At 41.0% G+C, this 24,412-nt stretch overlaps 3 protein-coding genes across 7 annotated transcripts; 2 read left to right on the forward strand and 1 right to left on the reverse strand.

Annotated features, from left to right (window-relative positions):
• Positions 1-867: 867 nt before the first annotated feature.
• Positions 868-9,893, forward strand: nmt2 (N-myristoyltransferase 2). Its single transcript, XM_035163947.2, has 12 exons — positions 868-1,073; positions 2,192-2,309; positions 3,049-3,190; positions 3,924-4,042; positions 4,139-4,230; positions 4,338-4,454; positions 4,554-4,724; positions 4,822-4,930; positions 5,035-5,205; positions 5,297-5,464; positions 5,619-5,756; positions 6,254-9,893. Exons 1-12 carry the CDS (start codon positions 964-966, stop codon positions 6,272-6,274), a joined length of 1,476 nt encoding a protein of 491 aa, XP_035019838.1. The 5' UTR covers positions 868-963; the 3' UTR covers positions 6,275-9,893.
• A 2-nt stretch (positions 9,894-9,895) lies between these two features.
• rpp38 (ribonuclease P/MRP 38 subunit) lies at positions 9,896-12,716 on the reverse strand. Of its 3 annotated transcripts, none has more exons than XM_035163950.2 (2): positions 12,598-12,716; positions 9,896-11,759 (listed from the first exon to the last, which is right to left on the reverse strand). In XM_035163950.2, the coding sequence occupies exon 2, from the start codon at positions 11,755-11,757 to the stop codon at positions 10,906-10,908; it is 852 nt and encodes a 283-aa protein (XP_035019841.1). In that variant the 5' UTR covers positions 11,758-11,759; positions 12,598-12,716; the 3' UTR covers positions 9,896-10,905. The 3 variants fall into 3 exon arrangements, with proteins under 3 accessions (XP_035019841.1, XP_035019839.1, XP_035019840.1); XM_035163948.2 differs by having other exon boundaries at positions 9,896-11,778; XM_035163949.2 differs by having other exon boundaries at positions 9,896-11,781.
• Positions 12,717-13,992: 1,276 nt separating this feature from the next.
• On the forward strand, positions 13,993-24,341 carry LOC118113677 (acyl-CoA-binding protein homolog). Of its 3 annotated transcripts, XM_035163611.2 has the most exons (18): positions 13,993-14,150; positions 14,896-15,013; positions 15,111-15,173; positions 19,740-19,864; positions 19,950-20,131; positions 20,245-20,369; positions 20,491-20,599; positions 21,103-21,196; positions 21,294-21,419; positions 21,542-21,643; positions 21,796-21,879; positions 21,988-22,095; positions 22,182-22,312; positions 22,400-22,523; positions 22,675-22,753; positions 23,016-23,109; positions 23,283-23,402; positions 23,722-24,341. In XM_035163611.2, exons 1-18 carry the CDS (start codon positions 14,139-14,141, stop codon positions 23,840-23,842), a joined length of 1,917 nt encoding a protein of 638 aa, XP_035019502.1. In that variant the 5' UTR covers positions 13,993-14,138; the 3' UTR covers positions 23,843-24,341. The 3 variants fall into 3 exon arrangements, with proteins under 3 accessions (XP_035019502.1, XP_035019500.1, XP_035019499.1); XM_035163608.2 differs by lacking the exons at positions 13,993-14,150; positions 14,896-15,013; positions 15,111-15,173 and adding exons at positions 17,300-17,454; positions 18,847-18,970; XM_035163609.2 differs by lacking the exons at positions 19,740-19,864; positions 19,950-20,131; positions 20,245-20,369; ... (10 more) ...; positions 23,283-23,402; positions 23,722-24,341 and adding an exon at positions 16,087-16,563.
• Positions 24,342-24,412: the final 71 nt, after the last annotated feature.

Below are 24,412 nucleotides of genomic sequence, written 5' to 3' on the forward strand. Positions count from 1 at the left end.
GATTCTGTGTGTCTGTGTTTCTATACTTAAACAAATATGTCGGGGTCATCTTCAGGCTGAGGACGAATACCGTGTTACAAAAAAACGACATAAATCGAAGGGACTGTGAAGATGAGAGACGTCCACAGCGATGTCAAAGTGATGATGGGATGTTTCCAAACGGGCACAAAATGACCACAAGGTGACCAAACCACAACAAACGATGCAGGCAGTGTGGTAGGGGTGGGGGTTATACTGTTAAAGGGATAGTTCACCTAAAAATGAACATTCACTCATCTACTCGCCTCTATGCAGATGGAGGGGTGGGTGAGAATCCAATACATTTGAAGTAACTGGTGACCGATTCTTAAACGTCCTCTGATATCCAGCCGCATTTAAGCATTGGATCATAGTGAAGATTTAGGCTAAAAACATGGTGTAAATGACCTCGTTTCGAGTTGATTTTGAATGTCGGGGCTTACGGACACTTGGATGACACCACAGGAGCAGTTTGGAGGCATTTTATGTTTTTCTTTTTTCACGTTACGTTTGAAGAATTAGATTTAGATTTAGAATTAGATTTGGCTGCAACGCTTTTTACCCCTGAAACTCCAAAAGTGTTTTGTGGACTCAAACGCTTCACCCACCCCTCCCATCAGCATAGTGGTGAGGAGAGAATGAGTGAATTATCGTTTTTGGGTGGGAGGCAAACTACACATTTTACGAAATAAATGTATTTTTCTTCCAAGTTTTATATCACACTTGTATATTAAAGAATAAATTATTATTATTTTAAGCTAAAATTAAAGAACCGTGGGTACCATTCATTTAAAAAAAAGTGGGAGTGTGAATGTGTCGCCCCTCCGCTGGCCTGTAGGCTGCGCTGTTTCCCTCGGCGGTGTCTTTGTTTTTCCTCTCGTCTGCTGCTCTCTCTCCATCATACGGCGGCTCACTGTTTTTTTTTTTAAAAGACATTTTTGTGTGATGGCGGAGGACAGCGAGTCTGCGGCCAGTCAGCAGAGCCTGGAGCTGGACGACCAGGACACCTGCGGGATAGACGGAGACAACGAGGAGGAGAATGAGCATCTGCAGGGGTGAGGACGGCCTGTTCCCTGCGCCCGGGAGACGCACTGTTCCAGGCTGCCTGTTTGTGCGCTCCCTGTTTATACGTATATATATATAGGTGTGTGTGTGTGTGGATGGCTAGCTAGCGCAGTTAGCATCCAGCGTTAGCCGACGCAAACACACCCAGGCGGTTTGCCACAGGGCCGTCACCTCCAGCCCGCACATGTGTTGTTGTGAGGACCCGTGAGGTGTCGTCAGCGGTGGGTTTATAAACACGTTAAACCTTCAGGGGGGGGGAAATGAATCCAGCGCCCTGGCTGAGTGACATCATGACAGCTAGCCGCTGACACGAACCGTTAGCTCGCTAACGTTAGGCTAGCTCCGCTGTCAGTCGTTGCTATGGTAGCTAACGTTAGCTGCTGCTCCTGGTGTGTGTGTGTGTGTTCCTGTGCTTATAGCTTTGTGAGGACCATGTTAAGCATGGACCCTACAGAGTGAGGACATATTTGCAAAGTGGGGACATTTTAACCGGTCCTCACTTGGTTTTAGGATTAAGTTTTGAAGAGGTTAGGGTTAGGCATTTAGTTTGGATGGTTAGGGTAAGGGGCTATCGAATGCATTATGCCAATGAGTGTCCTCACTAAGATAGAAGTACACATGTGTGTGTGTGTGGTCCAGGTATTACTCATGTTGGGATTTAAATCTGTTTACACAGTCACATTATAGGGACTTGCCTTCTTTATGGGGACAAAAATCAAGTCCCCATAATGTAAATCATTAAAGTTAAAGGTGAAAATTGTTTTACGGTTAGGTTTAGGTTTAGGTTAAGGTTAGGTTAGGTTGGTCTCAACTCTCCAAGAAATCAATGACTTACATTGATTATAATGTATGTAATGTCCTCTGAAGTCTGAGACATGACTGTGTGTGTGTGTGTGTGTGAGAGAGAGAGAGAGAGAGAGATAAAGTTATCTCATTGGAACTTTTTCTGGTTTATACACGCTACTTTGTTGTGACCAGTGGTCCTTGGCAATTTATCATTTCTTAGGTCCTGATTAAAGTTAGGGGTAAAGGGGATTTGAAGTTGGGGTTAGTTTCTTTCTCACGTAAACCCCCTTTAACAGATGTTGTGTGTGTTTGACATCTGCAGGAGTCCAGGGGGAGATTTGGGGGCCAAGAGGAAGAAGAAGAAGCAGAAGAGGAAGAAAGAGAAGCCGAGCTCGGGGGGAGCCAAGTCTGACTCTGCCTCTGACTCTCAGGAGATTAAGGTGACCAGACTGAAATATGCATAGATAAATCCAAAATACACAACCAAAATACACAGTCACTTGTCAGGCTGATGGCAGACAGGAGTCTATGAGTAGGTGAGATTTAAAAAAAAAAGCTGAATAATAGTCCTTAAGCACATAATCAACAAGCCAAGAAAACCCTGTTTAATCTCCATCATTATGAATGGATCAATAAGGGTCATTGAGCTTTGGCTTTATACACTGCTCATGACCTACAGTATGGTCTGCTGATGGGATGATAAAGCCAAATGCTGAGTGGTCTGATAAATGATAGAGACTGAAGAATAAACAATTCCCAGGATTCATTCAAGACTGAAGTAGAAGCAGTAAAAACAGTGAAAGTATGCACCATTATAGATTTTGAGGAATACTAAAGATTAAGAAAATTAAAATCCTCCAGGGAAAGGTACAGGGTAAGAATTGTCGGGATAATGGTGTTAAGGTAAACATACCTAACAGTGTTTGAGAGGGACATGCACAGAGCTTCAGTTGTGGTAATGGGTGTTTTGTAAGAAGAAATAATTCAGTATTTATGAGTTACCAATAATCAGGTGTTTTTGTCACATTTTAATTATTCAACACATTCTGTTTTTGGCCGTTTGATACTGTATACATACTGTACACACTCAGGGATGTGTTTGTATGGTCTTCAAACCTAAGGGCCACACCCAAGACACATCATCATCTCATGTGTATGTGTCCCTTGTTCTACATACAGAACCCTGGTTTACCCATTCAGAAGTTGCAGGACATCCAAAGAGCCATGGAGCTGCTGTCCTGCCAGGGTCCTGCGAAGAGCATCGACGAGGCAGCCAAGCACAAGTACCAGTTTTGGGACACTCAGCCTGTGCCAAAGCTAAGTAAGTACTGCAAGAGCCTTGTTTATTTATTATTGGAATTAAGTTTATTTGAAATATGCTGCAAGAATGTTATGTTTAAAGCTTTTTTTGCCATTTGATAAGCTCTTAATGGTCCAGTGATTATTAATTGTATACAGAATAAGTGCATTCAACATCTATGAGGGGCCATTTAGGGGTTCAGTATCTTGCCCAAGGACACTTCGGCATGCAGGTGTGGATGACTGACGATAAAACCGCCGACCTTCTGGTTGGAGGACGACCGCTCGGCCTTTTTATGTCACTTGTCAACAAAGGTTGCATATCAGCATTTAACAGGATGTATCAGGTTTAACAGGGTTTCTATGCACTTGTGCCACCTCCTGGTTTTGGCTTGTCATATTCTTTGCTCTGTAAAGCCATTGTCCCAAAAACCTGTCAGCTGTGAAGTACAGTGGGGGTCCAGGCGTGCTTAGTGATACTATATGGAACTGTTACCATGACAACTATTGGCCAAAGAGTCAGGTCTATGCAGGAGAGAAATGATGTAGCTTGGTCAACATGAGCTCAACAGAAGACATTTTTTATGAATGTCTGAGAGATGCTGTCATCTTTAATGTATTATAAAAACATACTTGATTTTGGTGTTGACTCATGATCAGTGCTGCATTTGTTTTATGTATCTACAAGAAATTATTCCATTGGAATCGTGGTTGTTGGGAAAATAGTTTGATATCCTTCTGTGCTATTTTTGCAGACGAGGTTGTGACGAGTCACGGGCCGATTGAAGTTGACAAAGAAAACATCAGACAGGAGCCATATTCCTTACCTCAAGGCTTCATGTGGGACACTCTGGATCTCAGCAATGCAGATGTGGTGAGTACAGTGTTTGTCTCAGACACTCAAACAATAATTGTATTTTGCAGAAGTGATGCACAAAATGAAATAACTGACTGGCTGTGTTTTTTCCAGCTGAAAGAGCTGTACACACTGTTAAATGAAAACTATGTGGAGGACGATGACAACATGTTCAGATTTGATTACTCACCAAACTTTCTCAAATGGTAAGCTTTCCCCTCTGTTGTTCTACTGAGCTGCTCAAATACATACGAGTGAATATGTACAGTGTTCAACTGTCTGCTCTCCCACTAAGCATGTCCTCCCCTCTCAGGGCTCTGCGTCCACCTGGCTGGTTACCACAGTGGCATTGTGGAGTGAGAGTGTCCTCCAATAAGAAGCTTGTTGGCTTCATTAGTGCCATTCCTGCGGATATACGCATCTATGACACGTGAGCAACTGATCATACACATTGTGGAGCACTGTGCATTGAAAGAGTTAAAGAAGACTCTTCTACACTAATGCACAATCCATCTCTGTGTTCCTCCAGGCTGAAAAGGATGGTAGAAATCAACTTCCTGTGTGTCCATAAGAAGCTGCGCTCAAAGCGTGTCGCTCCTGTGCTCATCAGAGAGATCACACGGAGGGTGAACTTGGAGGGAATATTTCAGGCAGTATACACAGCAGGAGTGGTACTCCCGAAACCTGTGTCCACATGCAGGTAAACTGTGCAGAATTCAGACCTAAAACACCCAGGACTTGGTGTGAAAAAGTAATTTATGAAGCTAATACTCTTTAATTCGTTTTTCTCTGTACAGGTATTGGCATCGTTCTTTGAACCCCAGAAAACTTGTGGAAGTTAAATTCTCCCATCTGAGCAGAAACATGACCCTGCAAAGAACCATGAAACTCTACAGACTACCAGATGTAAACACTCTACACACCGTCACTCAGGGATCTCTCTTTATAACTCTTATGAATGGCAGGAACTTGTATCAACCTTTTCCTCTCACTCTCCGCTCCTCATACAGAGCATCAAAACTCCAGGTCTGCGGCTGATGGAGAGACGCGACATCCGCCAAGTCACCGAGCTGCTGCAGAAATACCTTAAACGTTTCCAGCTTGCACCTTCTTTGGGGGAAGAGGAGGTCACTCACTGGTTGTTGCCACAGGACAACATAATTGACACATACGTAGTAGAGGTATGTGTAATCAGTTGATTCAAACTGACACAGTGTTCGTCTGTTGATCCCTCTGTGTTTAAACAGCTTCTGTGTCTGTCTCTCTTCTCAGGGTGCTGGTGGCGTACTGACAGATTTCACTAGTTTCTACACTCTGCCCTCGACGGTGATGCATCATCCTCTCCATAGGAGCCTGAAGGCAGCTTATTCTTTTTACAATGTTCATACACAAACTCCGCTACTGGACCTAATGAATGATGCACTGATCTTGGCCAAACTGGTAATGCTACTTTATATTAACGCTTTTCTTTTCAGCTGTTGCCATAGAATTGTTTTTAGAGTTAAAGTGTGACCTAGATGTTTAAAAATATTATCTTGCTGCTGATTCGTTTATAACGTTGGGTTTGTGATGTCTTCTTCTGTGCGTTTAACAGAAAGGTTTTGATGTGTTCAATGCCTTGGATTTAATGGAGAATAAGTTGTTCCTGGAGAAGCTCAAGTTTGGCATAGGAGATGGAAATCTGCAGTATTACCTCTACAATTGGAAGTGTCCACCTATGGACCCTGATAAGGTCAGTAACATGGTTTGTCTGAGATAAAGAGTGTCATCACATCAGGGATCAGTTGGCACTGTTTCAGATTTATAGATCTAAATGCTAATACTGCGTAAAATTTAGGTTATTTTCATTTGTACTGGGTTACACCAGCTATTAGAATATAAAAAGTATAAATCTTTCTCTCAGTTTCTGGTTTAAATCTTTCCTTTGTTCTCTGGAACTTTTATCTAGTTTCAAACCAGAGACTCAGTGAATCGGTTTCCACCATTTAAACATAACAATTGTAAAGTAATGTGTCAATCTGCTGTCCAATAACTCTGCTGGTGGTAAATATCTGATCAAGCTAACCTAACGACAGTACTATTGGAATCGGGGGTGGAAAGTAAAGTAGTTCCTTTTTGGTTCATCATGTTTTAATTTAGTGATTAATATGATTTTCCCTCGGCTGATGTAACCAGCTCAACACTGTTTCTATTCTTTTTGTCAAGACTGGTGAACCTCTTGTGTTTCAGGTTGGCCTCGTCCTTCAGTAGCACGTGTCCTCACGGCGGCTACAAGAAATACTGATTGAGAGGTTTTCTGTGACCTCTGGCTACTCCTTACCTGGACATACAGGTAGCCCAAGCTAGACAATGAAAACTACAACAGTCAAACCAACCTGGTGACCGGGCGGCGGTGCACCCGGCACTTGTGTCATCGAGAACATTCTCAGTTCCCCCGGAGCTGAAAACTCTTAAATCATCAACATCCTGAATGTGAAGTCATGCTATGCCTGAGATACTCATACAGTACAACGCTCCTGACACCAACGCTCACATTTCAAAACACATCAGTTTGACATTCAAGAGGATGCCTTGACATTTGTGAGTCTTTGTTTAGCTCTTCCTCAGCAGACACTTTGTTACAAGGTACGGACGTGTTGTTTCATTTCATTGAGGGAAGCGTGTAAATCAGGGATGGGGAACATTTTTTCTATCAGGGGCCATTTTAGTTTTTAAAACATCCTTCGAGGGCCACAGTAAATTATTGTTTCATTTCGGTGCACCCAAAATTTTCACTGCGCCTTTTGGTACCACAATAATACACCTTTTAAACCTTTTCTTGGCAGTTCCAATACACATTGGTAATATCTGAACTAGGGCTGGGTAGTGCCACTGATTTCCCAAATCGATTGGATATTCAATCACAAGGTCTCGATTTGATTCGATTATATAACTGTGCAAGGAAACCTCTAACTTGGTGCATTATTAAAAATATTGACTAATAGGTTGTGATGTATTAGGTTAGTATTCCAGCGTTTCCTCGAGGACTGAGTGTGTGTGTGTGTGTGTACGTCGCTCTTCACAACAAACAGTTATGTGAGTGTGTGAGTGTAAACTCTGCCTCACTCCCTGATTCAGAGGACACGACTCGATCAAATACACAGACACACTAGCTAAATGTTATTGCGACAAAGGACACCATTTTTAAATCGCCCTTCACTGATTTTTTTTTTCATGTATATATGAATTGCCTCGCAGGCCGGACGTTCCCCACCCCTGATGTAAATGATAATCAGCAAGTAAACACAGTAAACAAACTTTTCTAATTGTGTTCAAGTCCAAACGATTAGTTATTGTATACCAACAGCAACTGAATAATTATTACCATATGTTCTCATATCAGTGTGGTCGGAAGTATCTCTGCTGGTTGTGTCATGGCCTCAGTAGAGTTAGAAATTCTGAGATGTTTCTTTGATAAGAGAAAAATCTCTCACCTTTTTTCACCTCAAACATTCATACCTTTAAATCACAAATATAGAGAACAAGGAAGGACTTATCCAGCTGGTGCATTAATATACATGTTTTTGTTGAAAATATATAGTCACCTGTACATTTAGAGTCAGATCATATTTAATCCTGTAGTGTGCTTTTGGGGTGTGGGAGGGCTGATCCAAAGTATTTTTCCTCTTAAGTAGTGTAGATGTCACTGGGTTTGTTCGGTCAGTTAAGGTTTAAGGGGTTTTGATGAAGAATGTATTGCATCAATGAAGCACAATTTTTCAGTTCTTAAACCAGAAGAAGGTTCCTTTAAGGGTCAGGGTGCCCAGATTTCAAAACTGATGAGTTGCAGAACAGAGTCTCAACTTTGTTATTTCATTTACTTTAAGGATTTAAGCTGTTTTCACATTATAAACCTGTTTCTAGAGATTCCATTTTTAAAACAACACTCTTACAAGAAGTGATCTGGTTATTATACCTGATGTGCTCATGCAGATGTTAGAATCGATTGCATGTCAGTGGTGGGCTGTCCAGTTAGCAAGGCTGCTGAATAAGTAACTGTTTCTATACAAACTCAGCAGGGCAGTAAAACATTGGGCAGGAAACACACACAACTAGAATGGCATTCAGTAGAGCAAAGACCTCCCCCAAGGCCCAACAGTCCCCTTATAAAGCCACATTTAAATTCCCTAGATCCAGTCATTATCTGGAACTGCACTAATCAGTCCTATAAATATGCCAGAGTTTTTCCATCTGGATCCATGTTCTAGTTCCTGAGAAATTAATGAAAATGTTTTTTTTAAAAGCACTTTCTCTAAAAGTTACAGAAAATCCTGGATCTGCCTCAAGATGTAAAGGGTTCTTTCTTTGCTCCCGTCCCATCCTTCCACAAAGTTATGTGGAAATTTGTTCGGTAGTAAAATATAGTATAATAAATAAAGAGGCAAAAACATTGGCAGAGGTAAAAAAAAAACCCCACCAGTTTAACAACATTCAAGGGATATTGACTTTTCAAGTTCTCCTAAAACGTTTTCAAAATTGTCACTTTTTCTCTCTAGAGGCAGTTTTATACTGTGGAAATTGTGCATGTGCTCTGACATAGTGCATGTTCTCAGTTAAGCCCCATTTAAAACCGTCAGTTTTATTTTTAGTCATTGTTGCACAGGCCGCTTGCAAAGCATTTATCACTTCCTACTTTAAATAGCCTGTTGCAAAGCAAAAACAAACTTGTCCCTGTAAAATTGCAGAACACTATGGTCGTAAGCATTTCTGAACAGATTCTCATTCAAACTCTGGAGAATTTAGCACAACTCTCAAACGGTCTGAAGTAATTTCCAACAGCATGCAGTCAGAGACCAGCGGCTGAATCAACTGAAGCCTGTGTCAGTAACCGCGTCAATTTGAAATGTGAGCATTTCCTGGTTTTCCAAGTGCGTTCTTATTGACTTCTCTGATTTGTTTTTAATGGTACTGTATTTTGTGTGTCTGAAAAATATACTGTAGGTTATTTTTTTAGTGTGTTGTGCAGCTACTTGCGTGAAACAGTTCTATTTATAATTGTACTTTGCAAAAGTGTCTTAAGACGTCATTCTTCTTTTTCTTTCCAGTATTTCCCTAAGAATTCCAGTGAAACGGTTGATTTCAGATGTGTCACACCACTCACGCTGTGGTTTACTCAAAAAGGGTTTAAATGTTTTTAAACGGTCTTTTCTTTGTCCCTTTTGTTCGATGTTCCTGTTCCCGTGGCTCCGTGTAACTGAAGAGGTAAAGGCTGCTGCAATCTCCGTCATTGATTTTTCTCTATGTGATGTAGTTTCCTTCTCATCCCTTTATAAATTAGCAAGAAAAGAACAACTGATGAACAGTGTTCAAAGATTTTTTCTTTTGACCATTGAAAGGTTGAACGAGTTACATTCACACAGACGGAAGTTACCAGGATTACTGAAACACTGAAATCAGTTGCTGAGTGGACAGTGTGCCTCATGGATGTTGGTTGTCACAGATGTGTTGCCTGCAGCTGTTTGAATGAACTTTGAGCATGTCAGTTTTGCTGCCGTGTTGATTTTAGAGTTGATGTTACTTAGCTACACCCTTTAGTGAGAACTCAACCTGAAGTACCTGCCTTATTTAAAAAAATGATTTCTGTTTATTTTTTATTTTAAGTTTTTGGGATGGGCTGGGGGGGGCGGGTATGTACTTTTGAACCGACATACAGCTTTCTCTAACTGAAGAACAATATTTTTATTCAGATCCATCGTAAGCTGTGATAAAGCTGAAGACATGTACCAGCATCATATAAGACATGACCCCATGCAAATAACAATCTGTTCCAACACGCGTCGGCTATACCAGCATGGATGTTTGATTGAATAAACACACTTTGAAAAAGGTACATGAGTGGTGCACGTCTGTGGTTTATTATGGTGTGTTCATTACAAACTCTCTAAACTGGGGAGGATGAGACATGTTTGCTTCTGTTTTTGTCACATTCATCAAAAAGCCAAACATCCACACATTGCCAGTTGTTTAAATTCATAATTACCAACACATACATTTAAATGCTCTATGTTTTGTCTGTTAAATATCACATTTTGACAAAAACTAAATTTTAAAAAAGGACCATTAAACATTTTTAGAGTTTTTCTTGCTATCAATCTATCCTGCTACAGGTCTCCATTCATGTCAGTGCAGCAATAATATTGTTTTACTTGTTTATGAAAAGTTCCAACAACTCATGTCTTCTCACGTTTAAAAAAAAAAAACTTAATTCATATTTTTCTGTAATGACGCACTGGTACCTTTGAAAGTCAGTCAACTAAGATACCATGCAAACAATCTATCAATTCATCTGATTGTTTTTCTTTCCTAATTAATTTTTTCTATTAAAAATGTGGCTTCTTTTGTTCAACCATTTGCCCAAAATATATAAGATGTTAACTTTCAAATGTAGAAAGACAAAGAAAAGCAGCACATTCTCCCAGTGGAGAAGCTGTAATGGACGATCTATGACAAAGCAAGTTTCAAGTCTTGGTGAGTTGATTTACAAAATATACCGAGGGATTATAAACTAATTGCTGAATGGCTGAAATGTTGGAAAACAACAGTGAATCCCAACACATGTGAGTCAGCAGGTTTCTCAAGATAAATCTAATGAATGACAACATGGTAACATAATAAAACGTTGGCTATTTTCACCTCTCAAAGCCTCTAAAAGTTCTTAAAATTAAATGATCTTAAAAGGAAAAAAATCAATCAGTCCCATATCCAGGAACTAGCCTGTGACCAGACGTCACCAGGACAGTTTTCCCGAGTCAAAAGCATTGTGAGCCTCTGGGCTAAAACATGAAATAACACAGGAGAGGTCCTTCAAATATCCAGGCAGATGTTCTCTTTAGTTTGACAGTCTACTTTTTTTTCTTTTTCTTTGCCGGATTAGCAACTATTCTCTTCACAGTGAGCGGCTGCAGAGTGCAGGAGGAGGGAGACTCTGTCACCGCCTCAGAGTCACTCTCCAGTTTTCTTTTCTGGCCTCCCTTCTCTCCAGCCTCCTCCTCCTCCATGTCTGCTGGGTCGTCGGGTGTCACAGCGGGTGCACCACCCGGTGGAGCTGCACGCGGTGGAGCTGCACCCGGTAGCCATGCAATGTTCAGTGAAGGCACTCTGGGTCTAATGACATCAATGATGTCGGTGAAGATCTCCTCGTCACGGGAGGCACAGCGTCTGAATCCCAGTGCCAGGACACTTGTCAGCCCCAGCGGCTCCGACACGCTCTGGCTCAGACGGGGCACCTGGCACGCCGGCACTCCTCGCGTCGCACTCAGCGTGATCAGGTGACTTGTCATGTGATTGGGTTTGACGGACTTACACACCAACAACAATCTGAGCTCATTTCTCTCCAGAGCCTTGGTGACCTCGTTGATGCCAATGGCCAGCTGTCGTCTGGCCGCCACATCTGTCCAGCCGTTTTTAGAGGAATCCTGCACCTGGGCGACGGGCTCCGGTGTCGCGGCGGCGGCAGCGGCAGCAGCAGCAGCAGATTCCTGCTCCTTCTTCTTCTTCCTCCATGGGCGAAAGATTTTCACCTCTTTCTTCTCAAGGCCCATGGAGAACAGTTTGTCCTTCAGGGTTTGCAGGATGAACTGCATGTCCTCTTGGGGGAGTGGGCTCCATGTTGGGGTGAATGGTGAGGCGAGGGAGGTCTTACCTGGAGGCAGCCTTTTGGTTTCCTTTTTCCCCAGCTTCTTTGGAGTGGCCATTTCTGCTTTGACAAACACAATCTGCTGGTGAAAAAAATGCAGAGAAAGCATTGAGCTCAATTAAACTGTACAACAAAAATACAAATGGTCAGTCTCAAGATTTATTTTTCTCTATTTATTGATGTCCTCCAGAAAGCATTGACAATTTTATTTGTGATTCAGTACCTTCATCAACAGAAGTGGAAAAAAACTAAGTAGATTTACTCAATTACTATACTGAAGTACAATGTTGAGGTACGTTTATGTACTTGAGTATTTCCCTGTGTTGTCACACAACATTTCACAGGGATTTTTTTTCACCAGACTACTTGAGATACTAGTTAGTTATTTTCAGATAATCAAGGAAGGATGTTTTATTTCATTAGATGAGAATCAGCCCCATATTAACCAGCTGCAACGTTTAAGTGATATTGTGATCAATGTAATAAACATATCTCAGATGTTAATGAATCAAACTTTATTTTTAAAGCACATTAGATTCAGGTCAGTGAAGTTCAAAGTGCTTCACAGTTGACTGATGAGCCGATAAAAGACTAAACATTAAAAATATTTGATACTACTAAAATACTACAACTTAGTCATTCGGTGTACAATTCATCATTTGACATTTGGTATTTTAAATATAATCATATATTTTAGACTGTATGAAATATAAATACATGAAACTGTTGTATGTTGTATGTTGTACGTACTTCAACGTTTCAATGTAAAGATAAACATCTGCGTGCGTCTGTTGATCACAGTTTATCCACCGTAAACACTGTCAACTCTTCATGTTTCCATCCACTGATCAAACACGTGTCACCATTAAAACATTAATAACACAGGACGTTACTTCACCTGGATGTTAACGCAGAGGAATCGCTGTAAAACAGAATCACGTCTTCAACAGCGACGACATGGGAGAACCACTGCGCGCCGCCATGTTGTTTGAATCCCAAAAACTTTATTTACAAAGAACAGAGAGCGGCGACTAGCGTTCAAACGGCAGTAGTACATTTAAACATTCACAGTAACAAACGTCTGCAGTATTTTTTAAAACAATTTACTGGAATAAGTTTTTCAGTACAATTACAATAACCAGGGGTCCTAATCAATCAATCAATCAATCAATCAATTATTCAAACTTTATTTGTATACCGCATATTCACAAATCACAATTGGTCTCATAGGGCTTTAACAAGGTGTGACATTATATTTGTACAGGAGAATAGTGCCTGTCTAAATACTCCCTTCTCCCCCTTAACAGTTCCAAAGGTTAGGTTATAGATAAAGGAGCGACCAACAGTTCATTGTAGCGTCTACACTTAGGGACTTCATATCTAACTCAGATGCCCCAGACAGAGAGGCACCAACTTCAGCTCTCACCAACTTCAACTCTTTTGTGTATTTCACCAGTGGCAAGACGTAAGGAAACAATGTGATTAAGTTTACTATCCAATAGGATGCGAACACCTACATGTAACATAGAGAGTGACAGCAATTCCAGCCATTCATTGATGTGCTGTAAGAATGGGTGACGCAGGGTGAGGGAGATATACGGGGATGCTGTGGGAGACATCTTCAGACTTGGGGGGGACAATTGCTCATGTTGCTCTGTTAGCGTTTGTATGTTGTTCCACCTGCTGGTCTCTGTGATGCATCAAGACCCCATTAAAATATTCTGCATAAGACATCAGCTGCTGCCTGAGTTCTCCTTGCACCAGCTTCCAGAAAACTTCCATAACAATGACAATTTGTGCACTGTAGTAAAATTCAAGGGACTTTGCAGATGACTGACAATATAATATAATATAATATAATATAATATAATATAATATAATATAATATAAAAGACAATAAAATAGTGAAAGAGTAGTGAGACAAACGATAGTAATAATACTTATGATTATAATTGTTATCATAATTATAATATAAATAGATGAAAGATCACAATGAATACAAATCGTTTGCTGCTACTACTAAATACTAATAAAAACATAGCCATACATAAGTATAAGTGGAAATATCCCCTTCAAAAGAAAAACTGTATCCTCATGTATCACATCCACTATTATTTTTGGATACTACTCATAAATCAAGCATTTCAATATAGTGTTGAAAAATATAGACATGATTCTGGGTGTAAGCTAATGTCAGATCAAGTTAGACAGCTGCAGCAGAGAGACATGTGCAGTATGTGGACTGTGTGTCAGGGTCACCGATCTGACCGAGTGTGTGCGTGTCAGTGACAGCGACAGTGTGTGAGTGAGGGGGACAGGCAGCCAATCAGCTGCTGCGCTGCTCCCTGCGCCCTCCTCCTCTGCTACTCTGCACCCACAGCTGCGTCAAGCTTCAACAACCGAACACGTTCATCTCATCCAGCTCCTGCACCAGCGATCATGTCTCATCAGGTAACTTATTCCTTCTGCATCTATCACCAATATCAGAGCGATCGGATTCATTGTCATCGCTGGCAGATGAGAAGCGGTTGTAGCGGCCGGGTGTTCTCGCCCTCTACTGTATATGCTGTCATCCATCTTTGACTGTGTGTTAAAAAACAGCTCTAAACAGCTTCCTCCTCTAGATCTGAGTCTGTCTCGTGCAACTGAACAAAAAGGAGAATGAATTAGATCGTATTGTGATGCAGGATTAGGAATCTGTGAGAATCTGGCTCTAACTGATGAAAAATACTTGACCAACCCCTGAAATATCCATCCTGACTAATAGTTTAGGTTTCTTTGCTTCAGAAATAACATTCATATGCAGGAAGTGCACAGGGTTTAGAGGTGTTCCTCCTGTGCAAGGTCCAGAATGATCAGTTGCGCAATGCCAAGTAGATTATTCAAACGGGCACAAAAGCCCTGGACTGTTAATAAAAGCCCATTGTTTGTCTCCAGCTTGTGCAACAATACGTCTCCAGGGCTCCACACACCATGAATAGAAAACCAGGCTCGGATTTCTTAATCAGTTTGTAACTAATTAATATGCACATTCTCATATTCTGTGATTACTATACACTCACACTGAAGCAAATTACTAATAGACTGGGTCAGAAATAGCAGAAACTCTGTTCAATTGCTCATCAGGTTACAAGAATCTCTGAGAAATACAAAGAGTGACTTGTCTGTGTCTCTTGTGACCGTCTGTGACCCGCAGGAAGAGTTTGAGAAGATGGCCGAGGACGTGAAGAAGGTGAAGACGAAGCCCAGCGACCAGGAGCTGCTGGACCTGTATGGGCTTTATAAGCAGTCGATGGTTGGAGACGTTAACATCGGTATGACCTGCTGCAGAAAAACAGAATCACCTTCATGCGACATGCTCCCTGAATTCTGAAAGTTTCCTCCTCTCTGTGTGATTTCACCACGTTGTAGGTCAACCAGGAATGTTTGACATGAAAGGAAAAGCCAAGTGGAACGCCTGGGACTCCAGGAAAGGTAAAAAGTTAAAGTTGTTACTGGGAATTACTGTGTTATCGTGAAACTGAGACACAATCTTTCTTTCCTGTATCAGAAAGTTTTAAGACATATAGTGATACCTGTGTATCGCTGCGTATCCCTATCACATTTGCTAATTAGAAATAAACACAAAGACAAGTGATGATGATGAAAATATAATTGGACTGACGGTGTTGGATAAACTGGATTTTTTTACCTGAAAAGATTTAATTTAATTTATTAAATATTTAAAAGTGCCATACCCATTATAAACCTGCCTGCTGGGGATGGGCTGTTTTCTTGGCCTGTGGTGATGCTGGTTGCAGCTTTCCTTCTGAAACTGCAAAGGTGATCTGAGGTAATTGAACCGCAGGAAGTAAGGCCAGGCTGAAAGACTTTGTCAGCAGAAACCTGAAGTCTATACTGCTGCTGCACAAAGAGCTGTTCACCTGTTCATTAGTTAAGTGAAGCCTGACGCCCAAACTGGAGAATCAGTTGTCGTTGTTGTTGTCGTCGACAACGTCACTTATGCACCAAATTCAACCCTGCACTTCTTTGGGTCCTTAACAATACACGTGTCAAGTGTGAAGCTGATAGCGGTGAGCGGAGATATTTCCCAGACTAAATTTAACCTTTGACCCACTGGTTGCGCCAAAGGAAAAGTTGGCACCACCAACATCTGTACCAGATTTTATGGCAGTCAATGTCTCAGCCATAGACTGTATGTAAAGATGGACCATGCGTCTCAACTTCCTCCTGTTGTACAAAAATGAAGCCAAATATCCTGGATACGGGTGCGGCCATCTTGCACTTTTGACGTAATTTGGAGTCTGAACAGTAGTTATGCTGGAGCTGCCGGCTAAAAAGTGACCCTCTGAGTTTGTAATAAATCTGTATTTTCTCATTCTGTCAGGAATGTCCAAGGACGATGCCATGTCAGCCTACATCACCATGGCAAAGGAAATCATCAGCAAAAGCGGGATGTAAAACTGAAGAGGCAGAACTAATGCAACAACAAATACTAACTCCAATACTAAAACAATACTGATGCCTACATAACAAGTAGCCTTCTGCTGTCAGAGGCCATCTTTATATAGGATAATGTGAATTTTTTGTTTTTGCTGGGATCTATTTCATCTTGACATGTTGTTTGTGTTTATATAGGTTAACTAAAAAACATCTATGCATCATCTGAGAATAAAACGTTAACCTTTCTTATTAAAATTGCTGTTTTATCTACGTTATGTTGTTTACACGTATAATCCACATGTGCACGGCCATATTTCGCAAACCTGTGCACTTTGATATGTAACTTGATAACACCAAAAGCTGTGAAGTGTCAACATTGTTAACTGCACAAGTTTGTAAATTAAATCTCTTTCTCCACTGTTTAGATTTCTGTTATTTGTGCTTCTTTTCTGTTGGGAATTTGACTGTCCTTTATAATACGTGAAAATACCTTTAGTCCCATATGTGAATGTCGACCCTCTCATTCCAAACCTTGAGTATTAATCTGTTTCTGTAAAAGCCGCTGATTAACTGGAAAGGCTTACACAACATTTATGACCCTGGCTGCAGAGATTATCTCTAAATCAAACACATCAGCCCCACTGACGTTTTCCACAGAACAAGGACTCATGACATTGATACTATTTTGTTTCTCAAAGCCTGTTTTAATTTACATGTGGGCCTATAAGTATTATTTTAACACACACTAATATATTTCACATTTTTTATTGACCATAAAATGGATATGGATAGGATAATGGACAGATAGATAGATAGATAACTTTATTGCTGTGTTAGAGTAGCAATAACATATATCACACACACATAGATAGATAGATAGATAGATAGATAGATAGATAGATAGATAGATAGATAGATAGATAGATAGATAGATAGATAGATAGATAGATAGATAGATAGATAGATAGATAGACACACACACATACACATACAGACACAGGTAAAAAGACAGTGTATTTAAATAGTATCATTATATCATAAATGTAAAATCAGAATTTTAATATATGAATTATTTACTTAACAACTGTCTGACAGTGATAATAAAGACATTTCTCAGTCTCTGCACACTGACCTCGTTTGTTTCCATCACAACGCCGGGACATGCGCAGTGCGCGCGGCGTGCTGGCAGCGGGACAGAGGTTCACTGGGGGAAAGGTGAAGAGAGGCTCCTCCGCCGCGGGTCCGGGGAACAACAGCGGTGTTTGTGCTGCGTGTCGATGCTGGGAGCCGCAGGCAGCGCGACCGGGACGAGGTGAGGTGCATCTGACGGACAGAAATGTCGTTAAATCAACTTAAACACACACGTATCCCACGTTAGCGTTGTTGTTGTTATGGTAGCATTAGCCGCTAGCCGCCGCTTACGCAAAGCAACATCCTTTGACGTGAGCTAATTCAGTGGAACCCGTTAGGATCTTCTGAAGTAATGAGAGGAAGGTGAAAACACTGAGTTAACAAACCGTTTGGTTGCGTGTGTGTTTATCTGTTGAACTGAGCAGGGACAAGACAAGTTTCACCAACAGTTTATGCGAGTTTTCTGGTCTTAAATACGAGTTAATACCTGGACATATGACCAATATCAATTTTGCACAATATAACTGATTATAAAACAGTGTTGGTGTTTATTCCCATGCTAAACAGACAGTGTTGAAACAGTTAAATCTAAGCTCTTCAGTGCTCCTGCTCCTGTATCCTCTGTGGGATCAGCCCAACCTCAGAGAATGTAGCTTCAGCTGTAGCATTGCTCTTGTTCTAATGGAGCTGCAGCTATCAGTGATCATCAGTCCTGATTCATCTGACAGTTATTGTGCTATTAGCAGGTGTTAAATCCTGTGTTTGGTCAGGAATCTCTGTTAAACGCCACCAGAAGCCAAGTGGAAGTCTGAAACTTCCTTGTTTCTGTTTCACTCAAATGTTTTGAACCAGCAGGTGTTTCATGTTCTGAGATGTAAAAAAAACACAGAAGCAGCTTCTCCTCACATTTAAGAGACTGAAACTAGTGAACGTGACATCAACGGACTATTTGATTTACAAATGAACATAAAGATCAATCATTTGCTCATTCCAGCTTCTCAAATAAGAAGATTTACAGCTTCTCTTTAAGGAAACTGTATATTGATTCCAAAGAGGAAACAAAGGCATGTTTGCTGTAGGAACATTTAAAAGCCTTTATTAGTGTGGCTAATGCATGAATGATCAGGGTGACTAACCACATTAGCATTACATAGCCACGGTAATAAAAGCTTTTACATTTTTCCACAGCAAAAGTGCCTTGGTTTATTTCCTCTTTGTGGGATTTTTTTACTCATGTATTTACAAACAGATTTTCTCCCTTTTTGCCTTTCTACAGAAAACCGAATATATATACTGCGTTTCTTTGGAGTCTCTTGATGTAAACAATTATGGCCAATTTCATACAGATTTCACAGAATTTACACTTTGAAAATATTAATAAAACAGTATTAAATACACCAACATTGTCTGTTCATGTACATAGAAATTATCAGTATATTGTCTGAAGAATTCTTTGAGATCAACTTGAGATCATGCAAACTGCAACTGAGTCATACTCTGTCAAACCAGTGAGACAAACTAATATCAAACTGATGTTTCAGCTTCAGACATTCAACATGTATTTCTATTACAGGGAGAAGAAATGGCTAATCTGTTGTCAGAGTCTCTGCCGGAGCGAACCTTCCAGTACCAGAGCATCCTGCCTCCCCTGCCTGTACCACCACTAGAGAGCAGCCTTTCCATGTACCTGGATGCTGGTAGGAGTGTAGCTTTGTGCAAGGGGCTGGGTCTCAGTAACAACTTACAAAGCAAACTTTAAATATTTACTCAAATGATTTCTGCACGTAAAGAGCCAAAAAAGTGGGCTGTGGTTTCGATTTGTTGGTGGCTGTGCTCAAGCAGAAAAGTGCTACATTAACATGATTGGTTAAAAAGTAGTCATGATTTAATTCACCCAAGATTTTTTCGGTCGACAATAGTAAATATTTCTTCATCTTGAAATAGTTATATTTTAATAATTTTATCTTTTTAATGAAAAGCATAACTTTTGAATACTGTTACTTTTCCCTCTAGCCTCGGAAACCGTATCTTATCTCTGGCTTTGAACTCCCCCCTAATGGTATAGACCAATAGCTATGACAAAGGAAAAAAATCTTGTTTTCACCAACTTTGAACTCCTCTGGACATTAATGGAAAACGAGATCTTGTATCTTGTCGACTGGGCGCGTTAAGGTTTTAATTAAAATGTAACATGGCATTTATCAATATACTGTTCCTCAGCTCTTTGGGTCTGTCTGCCTAGAATTATATTTCTCAACATAATCCAAATTTTCGGAGTAGTTTAACTCTGATTCTATTATTATCATCATATGCAAGTGTCAGTTGATGTTATAATTTGGATATATGATTGTGTGATTCACATTAACTCAGAAAATTACAGTTTTTACCACAGAAGATGCTCAATGTTCCCACTGACCAGAAGCTGTTTATTGACTGATTCACTGACTGGTTTTCTGTTGCCAACAGTTCATCCATTTGCTTCTGAGAAAGAGTTTAAGGCGACTGTGGACATTGTGAGGAAATTCCAAGAGGGTGTTGGTAAAGAGCTGCACCAGAAACTACTGCAGAGAGCCAGGACGAAGAAGAACTGGGTACGGGAATCAACTGTAAAGGTCTTGGTCATACACATGTCCTCTCTTATCTCAGGGATTAACTGACTGTGTTTTTATTCACCAGTTGGAAGAATGGTGGTTAGACGCAGCGTACCTGGAGGTCCGCATCCCCTCTCAGCTGAATGTGAACTTTGGAGGCCCGGCGCCGTACCTCGAGCACTGGTGGCCTCCTGCAGAGGGAGTTTACCTGCAGAGGGCCAGTATAAGCACGTGGCATGCACTACAGTACTGGGACCTGATCCGCACGTAAGACATCCTCACACTTTAACAAGCCGTGTTTCTGTGGTGTGCTCAACTTTTTACATCTCGTCATGTAAATATGTAATTTGGATTTCTTTTCTCTCCTCTGCATATTTCAGCGAGAAGCTGGCTCCTCAGAAAGTTGGAAAAACGGCATTAGATATGGATCAGTTCCGAATGCTGTTCTGCACCTGCAAAGTGCCCGGAGTAAAGAAGGACACCATCCGTAACTACTTCCAGACAGGTAGAATAAACATGGCTGTTATCTTTAACCTTTAGCACACCTGCGTGAACACATTTAAATAACACATTTCTTCAGCTTACATATTTCTGTTGTGTAATGGTCATTTTCTGTTGTGTCACAGAGCGCGAGGGTCTGTGCCCCTCCCACTTGGTAGTGATGTGTCGTGGACGGATCTTCACATTCGACGCACTTTGTGATGGACAAATCCTCACTCCTCCAGAACTTCTCAGGTAGTTAGTACACACAAATACACAAGCACAAGAACACAACCCAAATATGAACCCTAGTACACAAATATGAAATCTGGTACCCAACAGAACAAACTTAAACTAACTAATTAGACAACTAAGGACGCCAACCTTACAGTAGCTCTAGGAGGAAAACAATGGGAGCCTCACATTTTGGTAACATCTCTTTTCTCACTCGTATCTCCACACTTCTGATAGGACATTTAAATAAATATGTAAATGAGAGATGTTTTATTTTCTTGCTCGCTCCAGCATCATGAGAGCAGTTGCTCCTGACAGCTTGCTGGTGTCTGTGACTCGTTACTATTATTGTTAACATGATACGCCGCAAACAATCTATTAAATAGAGGTCGAGCAAGGGATAGATAGTAAAGAGTCTTGAATGTAATTTGAGAGCAGGACATGAAAGCATAATTATCACGATGGAAAGGCGCGACGGTTAAAAGCTGCCTTGTTATATTTTGTGTGCGTGTTAACCTGTGCAGGCAGCTGAGATATGTGAAGGGGCGCTGTGAGGGAGAGCCAGAGGGAGACGGAGTCGGGGCTCTCACCTCAGAGGAGAGGACTCGCTGGGCGAAGGTGAGGCTGCTTCAGAGACATCTTGGTGAATAAGGTGTAACACAGACCATAAAAAAACTAGAAGTCATGAACATGTATCTGTTTACTGTCTCCACAGGCCAGGGAGCATCTAATAAGCATTGATCCGCACAATAACACCATCCTGGAAACCATTCAGAGCAGCCTGTTCATCGTATCTCTGGACGAAACCAAACCCTACTCCACTCCAGAGAACTACACAAATGTACTGGCTGCACACATGTTGAATTATTTATAACTCCACCACTTGACCCTGTGTAAATCATGTTCTGTCCACAGGAATAAAGCAGCGTGTCTAATTTTGTGACTTTTAAATTCTGAACACAGGTGACCAAGGAAGCACTTAAAGGAGACCCCACCATCCGCTGGGGAGACAAGTCGTACAATTCAATCGTCTTCTCAGACGGCACTTTTGGATCAACGTGTGATGTGAGTTTGTATGTGTAATGGTTGGAGAGATTGTAGACTCATTAAAACTGAATTTGATTAGTTAGTACAGTGAGTGGTAAAACTGATGATGATGATTTTGGTCACTATCGTGATGTGAAATGATCAATAGCTCAAATGAAATTGTTTTGCAGCATGCCCCATACGATGCCATGGTTCTGGTGTCTCTGTGTTGGTATGTGGACCAACAAATCAAAGCTACAGAAGGCGAATGGAAGGTAAACTCCTCCATTTGTTTCTTTTGTTTCTGAACATGAAGTGAAATAGTTTAATTTTAAATGTATCCTTCCACTTCTCACACATTGATTCTGTCTTATGCTTTAAAGGGCTCAGACGCAGTCAGACCCATGCCCCTTCCTGAGGAGATGGTTTTTACTGTGGACGAGAAAGTCCTCAGTGACATCAGCCAGGCCAAACAGCAATACCTGGAGACTGTGAGTTAATAGTAAAATTACTTTTGCATAGTTAGAGGTGTTTGTCTACTGTCTCACTCACTGTCTCACTGTCTGTGGTTTTATAGGCAAAGGACCTGCAGATTGTGTGTTACGCCTTCACTGCATTTGGAAAAGCAGCCATCAAACAGAAGAAGCTGCATCCTGACACCTTTGTTCAACTGGCGATGCAGTTGGCCTATTACAGAATGCACAAAAGGTGTGGACCCGGTAATTTGCTCATGCTTTTAGTGATATTTAAAGTCAAGTAAGTAAATAAAGGCACATCTCTTCTTCTCCCTCTCAGGCCCGGTAGTTGCTATGAGACAGCAATGACCCGCAAGTTCTACCACGGCAGGACGGAGACGATGCGACCCTGCACCCAGGAGGCTGTGAACTGGTGTCGAGCCATGATCGACCCCTCGTGTGATGTGTGTGTGTGTGTGTGTGTGTGTGTGTGTGTGTGTGTGTGTGTGTGTGTGTGTGTGTGTGTGTGTGTGTGTGTGTGTGTGTGTGTGTGTGTGACAAAGTACACAGGTGGCCTCAGTTTTTGCTTATTTGACATCAACATTTCCCCCTCAGGTTAATGCCAAGAGGAAAGCCATGCTGCTGGCCTTCAATCGACACAACAAGCTAATGGCTGAGGCCCAGAATGCAAATGGTCAGTTTTTGTAACATTAACAGGCTCATTACAAATCAGAAATAATTAGATAGAGAGCATGAAGACGAGTTAAATCAAAGGAAAGATCACAAGTGCAGTAAAACTGGATTCACAGATGATATAGAGCAACTTGTCTAATTGGGTGTTGTACAATGTTCCTCATACAGGAAGTATCACCAGTGAATTAATAATTTTTGTTGTCAACAAGAACTGTTGTGTTTTTAATATCAGCTCTTGTTATATTTCTTGACATTGTTTCCAGGTTTCGACAGGCATCTGCTCGGGCTGTATCTTATTGCTAAAGAGGAGGGACGTCCCACCCCAGAGCTCTTCATGGATCCCCTCTACACAACGAGGTACAGTCTCTTCTCTGTGCCCTGCTCAAAACCCCCACTACATTATAGCTCGCTGTGATATTAAATGACAGATGTAGAAGCACAAAGATCTAAACTCTTTTAGATATACTGTATGTTGAGTAAAATCGTTAGGTCTCTGCTGGTCTGTAACTGGGTTGTGTTCGTGTCTGCAGTGGTGGTGGTGGTAACTTTTTGCTGTCGTCCAGTCTGGTGGGCTACACCACAATTCTGGGGGCTGTGGCTCCCATGGTGCACGAGGGCTACGGCTTCTTCTACCGCATCAGAGACGACAGGTAAGCAGACGAGACATAAACATGTTCTCATTAAAACGGTTCCTTTGTGTGGAAATTTAAGTTGATGAAATTCCGATGATCTTTTTCGTCGTCAGCTAAAATAAATGCTTCATAAAGCAGTAACTTTTGCATTATTCTGCTGATCTTTTTACTGAAGTGTGGCCAATGTATTGGTTTTGGTAATTACTCTTGAATATCAGTATCAGCATCAGCCCCCCCAAATCTCTATATCTGTTGGGCTCTAGTTCTTTGTAGTTGTTGGATAAAGACAATATTTCTGCAGCTGTGATTTAATCCACGCTCTCTCTCTTCCTTAAAGGATTGTGATCTCCATCTCAGCGTGGAACTCTTACCGCCCAACAGACGCTGCAACACTTTTTAACCACTTCAGCAGCTACCTGCACCAGATGCTTCACCTGGCCACCACATCTCAGCTTTGAAGACACATAAGTGCTGAACTGAAACTCATTTACACATTTGCCTTTTACCTCTGTGTCTCAGTGTGAGCATCAATGCACATTCGGTTCACAAACCTTCAGCTCATTGCCAGATAGCGAGCAGATCAATGCAAAGACACGGAATCACAGAATCAGTAGTTACCTCTAGGGGATATTTACTAATGTCACAAATTATGTTTTCTATTTCTTTTTGGGCGAGTAATTTAGTGAAATTGTTCTTCCAGGTGTATATATATTTTTAGTATTATTCTTGTACATTTTAGAATATTTAAATGTTGATTAATCCATTTTGAAGCTAAGCTGATGATGTTTGCCCTCAGTGGCGAACGATTCAACAGACACTGAAGCTCTTCTACACAGAACTGTGAAAAAGAACTGCTGCTTTCACTCTTAGGCCTTGGAATCTGCTGTGATAATGATGTACTAAAGGGCATTCCAATAAAACCAATAAAAAAGAAATATGAAAGAAATTTAAACAAAACAATTGTTTTAGGTTTGTTTGTTTTAGTTAGGATTAGTCTTCCAATGAAAATCTATTAAACAAGGGACTAA

This window comes from Hippoglossus stenolepis, chromosome 8, assembly GCF_022539355.2.
Source record: "Hippoglossus stenolepis isolate QCI-W04-F060 chromosome 8, HSTE1.2, whole genome shotgun sequence".
NCBI lineage: Eukaryota > Metazoa > Chordata > Actinopteri > Pleuronectiformes > Pleuronectidae > Hippoglossus > Hippoglossus stenolepis.